This window comes from Thunnus thynnus, chromosome 5, assembly GCF_963924715.1.
Source record: "Thunnus thynnus chromosome 5, fThuThy2.1, whole genome shotgun sequence".
In the NCBI taxonomy this organism is placed as follows: domain Eukaryota; kingdom Metazoa; phylum Chordata; class Actinopteri; order Scombriformes; family Scombridae; genus Thunnus; species Thunnus thynnus.
The window spans coordinates 800,463-813,758 of record NC_089521.1 but is presented as its reverse complement, the minus strand read 5'-3'; the positions used below and the strand labels follow the sequence as shown (position 1 = coordinate 813,758).

The 13,296-nt window shown below is 38.4% G+C and overlaps 1 protein-coding gene across 2 annotated transcripts in view; it reads right to left on the bottom strand.

The window, feature by feature from the left end:
- The window catches only part of LOC137182437 (anoctamin-1-like), a 162,503-nt gene that overhangs the window by 124,605 nt on the left and 24,602 nt on the right, over positions 1-13,296 (bottom strand). For both annotated transcript variants that reach the window (XM_067588643.1, XM_067588644.1), the window contains exon 4: positions 10,506-10,657. In XM_067588643.1, the coding sequence (XP_067444744.1) occupies positions 10,506-10,657 (152 nt within the window). The remainder of the gene's footprint in view (positions 1-10,505; positions 10,658-13,296) is intronic.

Here is a 13,296-nt window from a genome sequence, read left to right as displayed (position 1 = left end):
TTGTGCTTTGCTGAATAACTTATTTCTATTCAGGCACCCCTACTTAGCACCACAAGCTTTTTTGACAGGTGATGTTTCTGTTATTAGAGCAGGCATATCACTTTGCATCTACTTAACATTACATTAGTATTCACAGTCCATGAAAAAAATCCCATTGATCTCTTTGGAAGGAGGTAAAATGTGTCTTTTCATTTAGTTTTCATAATTCAGAACTGATCTACCACAGACAAAAGTTAATATGTCAACTTCAAACTGTTTATTTTGTTATTTTGCTTGTATAAGCAAACATTTGTTGCTTAACATTTGTTACATTAACATTTGTTTGCTTGCTTATACAAGCAAACAAATGTTAATGTTGGCAATATGGGAAAGTAAGGTAACATACATAGCAACTGAGATGCTAATAAACAAGGGAATGGGGTATCAGTAGGGATGGGTATTGAATATTGGTAATGGGTTCAGGTTAGAATTTTATCGACACTACTACCCCCATTAATCTACTCTTATTCATCCTGTCCTCTGTCATTCTTTCTCTGTTTGATAATGTGGAGTCACTGCCTGGCAGGTAGAACTTGTAGAGGGAAAAGGACTGGTTCGAGAGTGGAAGGTGCCATCTCAGCCAGAAAGTCTACAAGAATTTGCGAAGTTTTAAAATACATGGCTAACTGGGCTTAACAGTCTACAAGTGTTCTGTAGCTAAAACATACTGATGGTAAATGGGAGACTGTGGGCTAGTTTATATGTTTTCAAAATTACTCTTATTGGCTTTTTACTCACAAAGGATTAATTGCACTTACTTATTAATCACAACATTAAAAAAAATACTCTGGGTTCTTACAGATTTAGAACCGGTACCATTTCAGAATAGAGTTTTGGGGGACGTCAAATATTAGTGAACTGAGCAGAGATTAAAAGGCTAACGCTCGTATTTTAAGGTCTGTTATACTCATGGACGTGAGGTACTCGGGAAGTAGGTATGCTTAGGGGGCTGCAGCAACCCCTGCTATCAGGAGGTAAGCCTATGTAAATGGTGGGATAGTGGATGCAGGTCATTGATGAGATGAGGGTTGTGGAGACGGGGGAACATGGAAGATAGGAAGATGGGCAGTTTTTTTTTTTTTTTTTGCAAAGTGACACATTTGCTTAAAGCTCATCAACATGCTCATCAATAAGAACACATCAAGATGTCTTGGAGGAGTTTTTAAGTGTCCCACTAAATCAAAATAGGTTAACCAAAGAGTACAGACACTGATCAAGAGCCAAGTTCAATATAGCCATCTAGACTGGAAGTCCACAGTGTTACTGTCCCTGTAAGGTAATGTTGATATGGTTCTGATTTTAATTACCGTGTAGTGATCACTTATAGGCCATTGGTGCAATATGGCATATTTCGTTCATATGGAGCTCTTGATTATAAATGGCTGAAGGTTTTTTTAAATAAATATTTTTATTTGCAGTTATGTCATATTCCAACAAATGTGCTACATTGTTGTACTAGAGTCCATATTTGACAGAACTAAATTTTCCATACAAGGCAACTGAACAAATAATAACAAAAGAAAGAACCTAGCAGGAGTATCAAATAACAATTAAAGCTGCAAGCAGCATTGGTCAGGACCTCACACTCTAGCCTGTCGGGATCAGATCATTTTGCTTTTTAAAAATGAGGGATAATTATAACAAGTGTGGTGTGCTTTTATTTTGAAAGACTGATTGACAGGATGAGAACTTTCTGCAGGGTGAGACATGTCTGTCTTGCTCACACCTGTGTCATCAAAATCATGCAAGTTTTGGGCCCATTCACTTGAATTTCAATTAGTAAATTGAAAAGTCCTGATGAGTTTGTGTGTAAAATAAATTATTTTCCTAATTTTCATCAAGTCTATTTTTAGAAAAGGACAGACTTTTAACCCACATGACCTGGTGAAAGTTTGATTTGAATGGAGAGTGTGAGCGAACCCACACCTTTTTGAACATTTACTGCTTCCACATAGTTTTAGATACAGACTTCATTTGAACTTCAAATGAGTCACGAGACTTTGACCTACAAATCTTGAATTTACATGTTTTTTCTATCTTTTATTGTTTTTGAGATGTTAGAGTGTGAGTTTTGAAGTCTTTTCTTGCTCCTCCTGTGATTTTATAATGTGAGTGTGTATTGCGGAATGTTTCACAGCACTGAGGGAGTGACATCACCAGGAGCAGTTGGAGAGCAGGATTTTAGAGAACACTTCTTGTGAAATCTCCTCATAAATCCCATGACTTTGGCCAAATCTTACATTAAAAATCATTTTCTAGTAGGAAATTTCGTGGTGAATCCATTGATACAGGTTTGAAAGTGGTCAGACTTATAATTTAGACATCAGAAGCCTCTGTCTGACACAAAGTTCATGCCCATAGATTGCCTCCCCATTGTTTTATATTGTAAGATGTGATGTGGCACTGAAACTTTCAGGGCTTATTAAATCCAAACCGTTCAAGTTATTACAAACTTTTTTTCAGCAAAGTGTCATAAGTCATGTATCAAGTTTGAAGCTGATACCATTAACGGATTTAATTGGATTTAGTTCAGGGGTGTCAGTGTATAATTTGTAGGTCTTGATGAGACAAATAATAATAGGAACAATAATTCCTACGGGCCGTGGCGGCCATTTTTGTTACATAGGTGGCGCTAGGGAGCGCACATTAGGGGTTAATTTTTACATTTTATCAAATTTTTCACCAGACCTGATGTGCCTGCCAAATTTGGTGAGTTTTTGAGCATGTTTAGGGGGTCAAATTTAGGGTTTAAGTCCCGTAATAATAAAGAAAGAAAGAAAGAAAGGAAGAAAGAACGAAACAAACAAACAAACACACGAAAAACAATAGGGTCCTCGCCCTTAGGATATCATCTTCTGACTTTTGGGCTCGGCCCCTAATAAATAAATAACAGACTCGATACGAACACACACACGTGTACTGGGCATACTAGTAAGCTTACATATGTCATGTACGTGTCACAACCAGTGTCTGATCCTTCAGTAAGCCAGAATTAAGCTCAGTCTAGGGGGATCCACCGTGTCTCCCACAGGTTGCCAAATCTTAAAGGAATATTCTGATTCATTTCAACCTGATATATTTCCCATATATTGTGGCTCTATGTGTCATGCTAATTTTGCTCTCTCCAGCTCCATGACCGAGATTTGGGTGATTCACAAAAAGACGTTTATTGCAAACAGTGACGGACATTGTGGCAAACTACTGAGATTCCTGCATCTTTCCAAATAAACATAATTTTTACATGAATCACTTCAAAAGTTTGTTTCTGAGTCTGAACAAAAGTAAACACAGAAACTAGCTGTCTGTAGCAGCCATTATGACTGACCGTATAGAGATCTGTATCCAGCGCAGCTTGCCGGCTAACCAAACCACTCTGCATATTCATCTACGCAGGTTGGTTTGTTTACGTTGGAAGCTGTGGATAGCTCAGAATCAGTTACTGCTAATGATGGGCAAAAATTAACAAACAAATCTTTTTGAACAAATCTTTTTAGTGTCCGGTATGTACCGGGTCAGCCTGTCAAACGTACTGAGTGCTCATGAATCCTGGACTTTTCCCTCTCATACCCCCCACACCCACTCACTGTTATCGTAGGGTACTGCTCACACTGCCTGCCTGCCTGCTATAGTGGTGCAGTTGCTCAAAACATGAATGAGCACCAATGAATAAGCGGGAATCATGGTCTCAAATGAGAATATCAGTGAGTGACTCGAATCGAGACAGCCTGGCAGCTACTCACTGAACAAGATCAAATGAACCGTTCTCTCGAACTAGGACGTGAACTATGAGTGAACAAGAAGCGATTTATTTGGACTCGAATCTTGACGGGTGGCAGGTTAAATTGAATGAGACTGAACAAACTACTGCTCTCTTGAACTAGGTCTGCTACCTGCCCCTCAAAAAGACCGACAGATCGTTGGTCAGTGTAACATCACATTTCTGTAACATCTTATTGAGCTTATATAGCCTACCTACATACAAGTGGGATGCTGAATCAATGCATTTAAATTAACATTTTATCTTAATGTATATGATGACTGGTAATGCACTGAAGAGAAATATTGTGGGGCAGGCAGCACTAGCTGTTGAATGTGCATGTACTATAACTAAGTGTCACAGAGAAACTGACAGCATATTTTGCAAAAAGTATCAAAACGTGAAAGGTTCGATACATTTACATGTATCAACTCGAAGGAACTGATACTGTGAAAAGAATGGGTCTGCCCATTACTAGTTCCTGCTAAAGAAGTAACTTAGTAGATGGAATAAAATGGTTCCTGCTTGCAAGTTCCCAAATTGCAAGGATAAAATGACAAGATACACACTGTGCAGCATTAATGGACTATACCACTGGACAATAGAGACTTAGGGCCCTATCTTACACCTGGCATAAAGCAGCACCAAGCGCGACACAAGTTTCTTTGCTAGTTTAAGACTGATGCAGTCGTCGTTTTCCTGTCCAGCACGTTGTTTAAATAGCAAATGCACTTGCACCCATCAGAGCGCCCATGGGCCTGTTGGTCTCAAAATGAGGTGTGGTCAGGTGCATTGTTGGCGCTTTGCTGTCTTGAGGCAGCAGAGTGCGATTGCACTATTGATCAACAAAAACCTGGTCTGAAGTCAATGGCGCAGTGTTTCACTGTTATTTTAAGGGCGCATTATCAAGATAGTAATATGCGCCTACATAGGAGGGTGCACAACATACACTCTGCTTGTTACACACACAGGACGCGCAGCAGTGCACAAACATGCAAAAGATTACAAATAAAAGGATTACAGTGTGAAAGACTATTATTGTGTACATCAACAAAACCAAAGCTGTAATTAAAAAATAAACTTTTTCAAAAACCAAACGAAAATACATTGGCAACAAATTAATGCACAGGATCTTAATCTGGTTGTCTGGGGCTGGCCACTGGAAGGTTCAGGAGCAGCAGGGGCCAGTGTGCTGTTATGGATTGTGCACTTTCACTTTGTGCATGAGCAGATCCGTTTCCTCTGCAGGGAAGTGTCCTTTCTTATTACTTGGCAAATGCGCCATCATAATAGCAATCCACCAAGGTGCAAGCGTACCTGGCTTTTAAAGGAAATGGGAGATGACACTCTGATTGGTTTGTTGCATGTTACGCCGAAAACACACCCATGAGTAATTAGGAGACTATGGACAACCCCTTTGAACCATGCGCCTGGCGCATCGACCATTTTTTCCCCCTTTAAAATAGCAAAAGTAGATTTGGACACACCCTGAATGCACTTGTGCCACATGCTTCAGACCATGCACTACAGATTGTTAAAATAGGGCCTCTACATTCTGTAATTCCTCACACAGTATGTTTCGTGTTGTAATCACATTTTTCTTACCATGTGGAGATTTCTTCCAGTTTATTTTGTAGAGGTTAAACAGTCTCCAGGATGACAGTATTGATAAATGCTGTAAATCCATGTGTAGTAGTTGCATAGCTGGGATTACTTTCATCCGTGGATTTTCAGAGTCTGGTAGCTACAGATCACATCTGCAGAAAAAGTTTCCTTCTTCATTCATCAGAAGAGGAGTGACCACAAGAACACCAGCAGTTTCCCTGAGGTAACCATTACTGTACATTGACTTTCCTGATGGCCCTGTTGATTTTCTGCCTCCATACTTTGTTTTTCTTCTTCCATTTGTTTTAGCTCCTCTATGTACTTCAACTCAAATAAATATGGTTGGCCAATGTTGGGTCTCACTGGCTGACCACATGTTTCAAGACTTTAAGAAACAAAGGGAGTCCTCAAGAAACTCAGTCTCTCTGGGGTCTGTATTTGTTCGCACCTAATTGTGAACCCCACCCATGGACCCAGGCATGTTTTGCTCTTTTACTCATTTTTAATAAATGATTTTGGATATACATGCTGTCTGTTTAATGTTGCACAAGAGTGAATTTTGCCAACCTCTGTTATGCAAAGAACTCCAAAATCCTTCAACCTTAACTAGCTATTATTATTATTGACCATGTTTAGCATAGATATGTGACACCATAACAGTATATATATATATATATATATATATATATAATTAAAAGAAAATCAAAGAAAGCATGATATGGTCCCTTTAAGGACCAATCATTCATTGGTCCATCCCATTCAAACAAATTTTCAAAAAGCTCATAAAAGCATTAAGCAGGATTTGACTACGTTGTCTTTACTTTTTGACTGCATTAACTCTCAGATTGTCTTTTTTGTCTTCATTTGTTATAAAACCATACTGTTTTTGCAGGAGGTCATGGTTTTTCTCCTCTTTTCAAACTTTATATGGAATGCAATCTGTCAATAATACTGCAGACTTCTTTAGTTACTTCATTCAGTTACATTTTGTCAAGCTGTATGGTTCCTCTTAACTTGTTCTTTTCTTTATCCCATTTACCAATTTGTATCAATTTTGCCCACTCAATAACAGTCCCTACCCTACCTGCATCCAAAAGTATTACAACAATGCAGAAAACAAAGGATCAAACTCGAGTACATAGAAATGTCTTACCTTACTTAAAATAAAAGGGGTCATTATCATACAGTCATACTGTTATTAACTGTAGTTGCGTTCCTGATAACTATCATCTCCATATCCACCAGTCACTATACAGAGTGCAAGGTTTCTACACATTTCTAACAAGGCATTACCATAACTATTGAAATGTATGACAATCAATTTTCTTTTTAATGGTGTGTCAGACATTTCTAATTGCCCCAGAGTGCCCCCTCTAGAGTGGTATGTGGATTCATATTGCCAAAAATTAGAAAATAGTGATTTTCAATGCCAACATCAAGAATGATCTGTTAGTTCATCAAACATACCGACATTAGAGCTAGAGTTCCTCACTGCAATTATCACTCCACCTGAATGCCAGTTTTGCCAAACAAATATTTGGAAATCCATCCCCTAAAAATTTTCCAGCATATCCATGGTATCACTTGTTTTAGTCTCATTGAAACACATATGTTTTTTTTACATCTTTCAATAAAGTCAGTAGTCTCTTGTTTGTACCCCATGTCTGTTCTAGATGTCAGTGCCAAAGGATTTGCAATCCATGTTGTTATATCCAATTATGAGAAAATTATTGGAAGTGTTGATGGTGGCATATTGGACATCCTTCTTGCATATAACTTTGACATCTCTGATTAATGTGTGTTGACAATTTCCCCCATATTTGAAGAGCCTGTATCTCACGGTTGTGAGATCCTCACTGATGAAGATATTCTTACAGTATGCATCATTTCTCAGTTCATTAGTTTTTTCCTCATTAACTCCACTCTCACAAATATAACTATTATGGGTCAGATCTCACCCTGCTTCCTTGCTCCATCAGGACAGTGCACCGTGGTGATATTGTTTCCTTGATACTTGTAGCTATCCACAGATACCATAAAGTTGTTTCTGCACTGCTCTAACTATTGCCAGTACCACAGCTTTAATAGTGATCAGCAAGATTTTGTTGAGATCTTCAGTACCAAAATCAGCCAGGACTAGGGTTGGGCGATAAAATGATAAAGATAATTATCGAGAAATAACTTTTCCTCGGTAGAAATATAAGACATTGTTGACAATGTCAATAGAAGTCATTCCATTCATGTTTTGACAGACAACACAAACAGCCAATGATAATGAGAATAGCGCTGTGCCGAACCAATCATGTGGCTGGAATAGAGTTACAGACAACCAAATTTAAGCGGCTGATTAAAGTAATTGACCCTCGTTACAACTCTCTGGCCTTAAACATTACTCTAAGACGGCACTTCCCCAGTTATACACGGAGTGTAGAGAGACAGTTGAAAAGGAGCTGCAAAGTGTGTCATTCTTTGCTACCACATCGGACTTGTGGTCAAGTTGCACATCTGAACCATATATGAGCCTCACTGCCCACTTCATTGATCGAGATCGGAATTTAAAAACTAAATGTCTTCAGGCATGCCTACTTTTCTGAAAACCATACAGGCAAAGTCATCGCTTTGGGACTGACAGAAGCACTTGCATCCTGGGGACTGAGTGAAGACAAACAAGTCTGCATCACAACAGACAGTGGGACGAACATAGTGAAGAGTACATCACTCAACAACTGCACACAGCTGCCTTGCTTTGGGCATGTACTTCACTCAGATATTGGTAAGTTAGTCAGGAGAAATATATACAATTACAATCATATACAAATGTAATATATATGATATATAGTAGTTTAGTAGTATTTTAGTAGTTTTTGTTTTTAGGTTTAGTAATTTTAAGTGTAGTAGTTTTTCAGAATTTGAGCTTTATCTCTGCACAGAAATCTTAAATTAATTAAGTTTAACTTGTCTATTTATCTTTTATTCCTCAGAGAGAGCAGGAAAAGAGGGTGGAGCGAGCAGTAGGGGTATGTAAGAAAGTGGTGGCTGCCTTCACTTTCTCCTGAAAGAAGGAGAGAGACATGGCGATTGCTCAGGAGGAGCATCACTACCCCAACACAAGCTGGTGACAGAGTCGCCCACCAGGTGGGGTTACGTGAGAGAATGAATGGAAGGGTGTTAGAGCAGTACAAGGCTATCTCTCAGGTACTCAGTGCAGATAAGAAGACCAGGCACTTGGTTCCCACCTGGCAGGACATGGATGTGATGGAGTCCATGCATGAGGCCTTAAATCCACTACTGGAATTCACTGAATACCACTTGGTGGATCCACGCCTCAAAGTACAATACATCAAGCCAGAAAAGATCAATGCCATCAAAATGAGAGCAGTGTCTGAGATGCTAGAGGAAATCCACCAAGACCCATCCACTTCAGTCAGAACAGAGGAAGCAGGAGAAGAAGAGGGAGAAGCTGCTGCAATGCTGCCCTCTCAAGAAACAGAGAAAGTCATTGGGCAGTTTCTTTAAGAAATCACACACCAGCAGCACAGGACTCAGCGATAAAGAGACAGTGGAAAAGGAACTTGACAATTACCTGCTGGCACCAGATGCAGACAGAAATCGACCACTTGCAGTGGTGGAAGATACACGGGAGAAATTTCTCAAGAGTAAGCTGCCTGGCAAAGCATTATTTGTGCATCCCTGCAACCAGCGCCCCCTCTGAGAGAGTTTTTAGCACAAGGGGTAATATTGTGACCTACGACAGGGCAACTTTAAAATCTGAGGCAGTAGACAGACCTGACTTTCTTGCTTTCAACCTGTAGTAGGGTAATGTCTGGTCCAACACATTGACAGCAATGAGAGACAGTACTGCACTAATGGGAATGTCTTGTGCCTTTCTTTTTCTTTTGCATTGGAGCATAAGCTGACCACAATTAAGTGAATGTTTTTGTTTATGTTCTCCTTTGTTTATATTTGAAAGCCGCTTGAATTTGTACTGAGGATATATACAGAATGTTTTTTAGTTTTTTGTCTGTTTATTTGTGGGGGTTTTTCCCAACAATTTAAAACAGTTTGAATATATACAAAGGATACAGTGAAGTAGTTGTTTTTTTATAGATTTTATTTTGTATTAATACCTACTTTATTTATTTGGAACTGACCAAAGAATTTAGTTTGTGTTCTCCTGTAAAACCTCGAAGCTCTTGACTGGTCAGAATTTAGACTTTTTTATTTTGTATTACCTATTTTATTTATTTGTAATTGACCAAAGAATTTAGTTGTCGATTTTGTTTATGTTCTCCTTTAACACTTGAGGCCTCTGATCGGTCAGAATTAAGATTTTAGTTTATTATATGATCATTTTATTTATTTGAAATACAGTTCTACAATGTTCTACAATACATTTGTCATGTTTAACTTCTGACAGAAAATAAATAACATTTTAACCAATATTAACCTTGTGATGTCTTCACATCTCATGTAGGAGTAAAAAGGAACCTTTAAACTTGACAGAAATAGTTATTTGATTTATATCGTGATATTGATATCGACTGATATGACAAAAATTATCCTGATAAGATTTTGTTCCATATTGCCCAGCCCTAGCCAGGACTGAGACAGTTTCAGCTTAAACTGCTGCCAATATATCTGTGTGCATAGTGTCCCTCTGGCGTCCACCTTACATACTCTTGAACATGGCTTCCTCTTCCTTGCTTGTCTTGTACCTATTGGTGAGAAACACTCCAGGTCTTTTAAACCGCCCCTGTGCTCCTGGTGTTGTCCTTTGGGTGGGTGGCTGCATCAGACAGGTGTCCTTCAGTTTTGGACACTTGCTTGCTTTCTTTGCCCTTGGCCCTGTTGGACTCCATTAGGTCACTGTACTCAAGGTGCCATCACGCTTATGTTATCTTACTTAGGGGTGCAGTTTACTGTTTTTTTTGTACCCCAATGAGTATGCCATTCCTCACTCTATTGTGCCTCTCCTTCACTCAGGATACACTCAAACACTGTTTTTGCTAGACAATGGACACATTAGCTTAATTCTTCTTTAATGTTGTGTGGCCTGTAAATCATGTTAGGCTACAAGAGTCTATTATCTAACTTGTGTACTTACAGGTGTTGTTTTTCCCTGGAGAATGTGTGTGAAAGGTGTTTGATGTTCTCAGGTTGGTGTTCCTCAACATGGGGATGGAGAGGCTCCAGAACTTTACTAACTAGAGAGCAGATCTTCTCCACAACACTGCTTGACTGCTTGACTTCATATACCTAGAAATCCCCCAAATACACACACACACACACACACACACACACACACACACACACACACACACAATCAAAGTTACTATATATATATTGCACTTCTAAAACACCCCTTTTGTGTACCACTTCTCAACATAAAAAGATCTTGCACATATCTGAGCTGTGCAATATTCAGTTATTAGGGCAGGCTGACAGCACACACAGCACCCCCCCCCAAAGTTCTAGCAGGACTTCAGGGACTGCAATGGTCTCTGCCTCACTGAAACATGGTTTACACCTGCAGTAGTACCAGTAGTACCAGTACAGTACCAGATCATGATAAACAGTTGCCTGGGTTCTCATGACATCACACAAGACGGGGGGCTCAGGGAAAAACAGGGGCAGTGGGGTCGGTATTATGGTGAACATGAAGTGGTGCGGCATGAAGAACATTAGCTGGCTCTCGGACCTCAGCTTGCATATCCCGGAGTACCTAGCAATTCAGTTTTATATATTTAATTTATTTTTAACTCAAAACCATGATCACATGGTGTGGAGAACAAACAGAACATGCAATAATAACAAAACAATAGCACATGGCATGGCTTAAGCACAACAAATGTTACTTAAACAAAGGAAGGACATTCTTCAAAAAGGCACCTAATTTACAAACTTTTGGCTTGTCTGATTGTAATAACGAAATTAATTTCAACATAGATGGGCAGTTTAAATAGTACTTTGGCAAGTACCTTTCTCTGTATTACATCATGCTTACATTCTGACATTCAAACAAAATATATCTATCTACCTGACGGTTGTCATTACAAAAGTTGCAGATCCTTTGGTTTCTATCCAGCTCATTATATCTTTCAATGACCTTTGGGAATTCTGGTGTTGTATTTTTGGTTTCATACAATATACTTCTCCAATATAAGCTCTTGTTTAAATCTACATAAAGATCACTTTAAAGATCACTTTGCCACTCCTGCATGAACTGATCATTTAATTGAAAATTTATTTTTTTTTATATTAAAGTGTTGATGAATAAACTATTTTATGAAGGAGCTTCTTACACTGGATCATAGACAACTGTGCTGACTACTGAGCTAAACCAAGTGCATCACCATCATGCAGACAAACCTCTGCTTATTTATATGCCCATAACACAGCAAGAGCACAGCGTGTAATGTGTGGAGAAGAACTTCAACAGCGATTATTGCTTTGCACTTTTCATTTATTGCCTATTTTTCACAACCTAACTTTGTGGAAAGGAGAAGGGGAACAACAGGTTATGGAGAGTCCCTTGGGAGCACTCTGCGCTTGTCAGTAGCTCAGTTCTATCTCTGGGGAACACCTCCGGGAGTGATGTCCAAATAAGGAAATGTGCATCATGTAGCAGGTGAATGTGACTCCCCTTGTTGGAACCTACTTACAGATGTAACAGCAGAGCAGAGGAGAGAGACTTAGATAGCGATGTAACTGACCTGCACGCTGATATTTGACATGTTTTTTTTTTCCCCGAATACAAATAATTTTTAAAATATTTGTATGAAACAAATATTCATAAAAAAAAAACCCCACTATTTGTGCTTCGCCGAATAATATATTTGTATTCGGGCACACCCCTAGTATCACAATGGGTGGTCCTTTACAAATCCACGGCCCTCCACTCCCTGAGCAACTGTTGTTCTACTTTTATATTTTTACATCATTATATCAGCTATTTCTACATTTTTGTTTCTATATATCCACATTTTTACAACAGCTGTTTTGTTTCTTCTATTTATGGATTGGTTTTACTTTTATTGTTTGGTTTTGTAAAGGAACAGGAATTGCTTTCCAGATTTTGTCATACCCTTTTCTTGAAATAGTAATTTTGTACTTACTGGTAAACTCATCAAAGGATAATAAGAGTCTGTCTGAATTTAGTAAATCATACACAAATGTTAAACCTTTGTCATACAATTTAGCTTTATAAATTGATTTTCTATTTATGGTAATAACAATAAGGAATTGTGTGGTGAAAAGCTGTGGGTAAATATCATTTTTCCATAAAGTAGTGCTTGTTTGTGGAAGTTAGACAGTTTTACAGGAATTTAAGACACCTCAAAATCACATTTAAGCAAGAAATCAATCCCGCCAACATTATTAAATATTTTGTTAGGGATATGGTACCATATAGATTGAGTTTGAGAAATACATTCATTTAACCGTTTGACTCTGAAAGCCGCAATTAGAGCTTTGAATTCCATGGCTCTCAATCCCCCATTAATGTAATCCCTGACTAAATGTGATTTGTGTAAATAATGACTTTTGTTTCTCCATATGAACTTAAAAAATATGGAGTTAGATGACTCTATCACTTTTGGTGAAGTGTACAAAGAGTGACAATAATAGATAAACCTTGATAAACCTTCAGCTTTAGACAAAAGAATTTGACCCAATATAGATAAGTCTCACTTGAACCAATGAATTGAAGACTTTTGAACACCTTTCAACCTGATAATAACATTTAAAACTTCTCTACAGATTTTTTTGTTATTACTAAACCAAGGTATTTTATCTCTTCTATAACTGATATATTGGCTATGCTACTCAGATCACTGCTATGAAGAGTCATAAGTTCACATTTTCAAAGGTTCATAGTCAGACCTGATGCTTTCAGA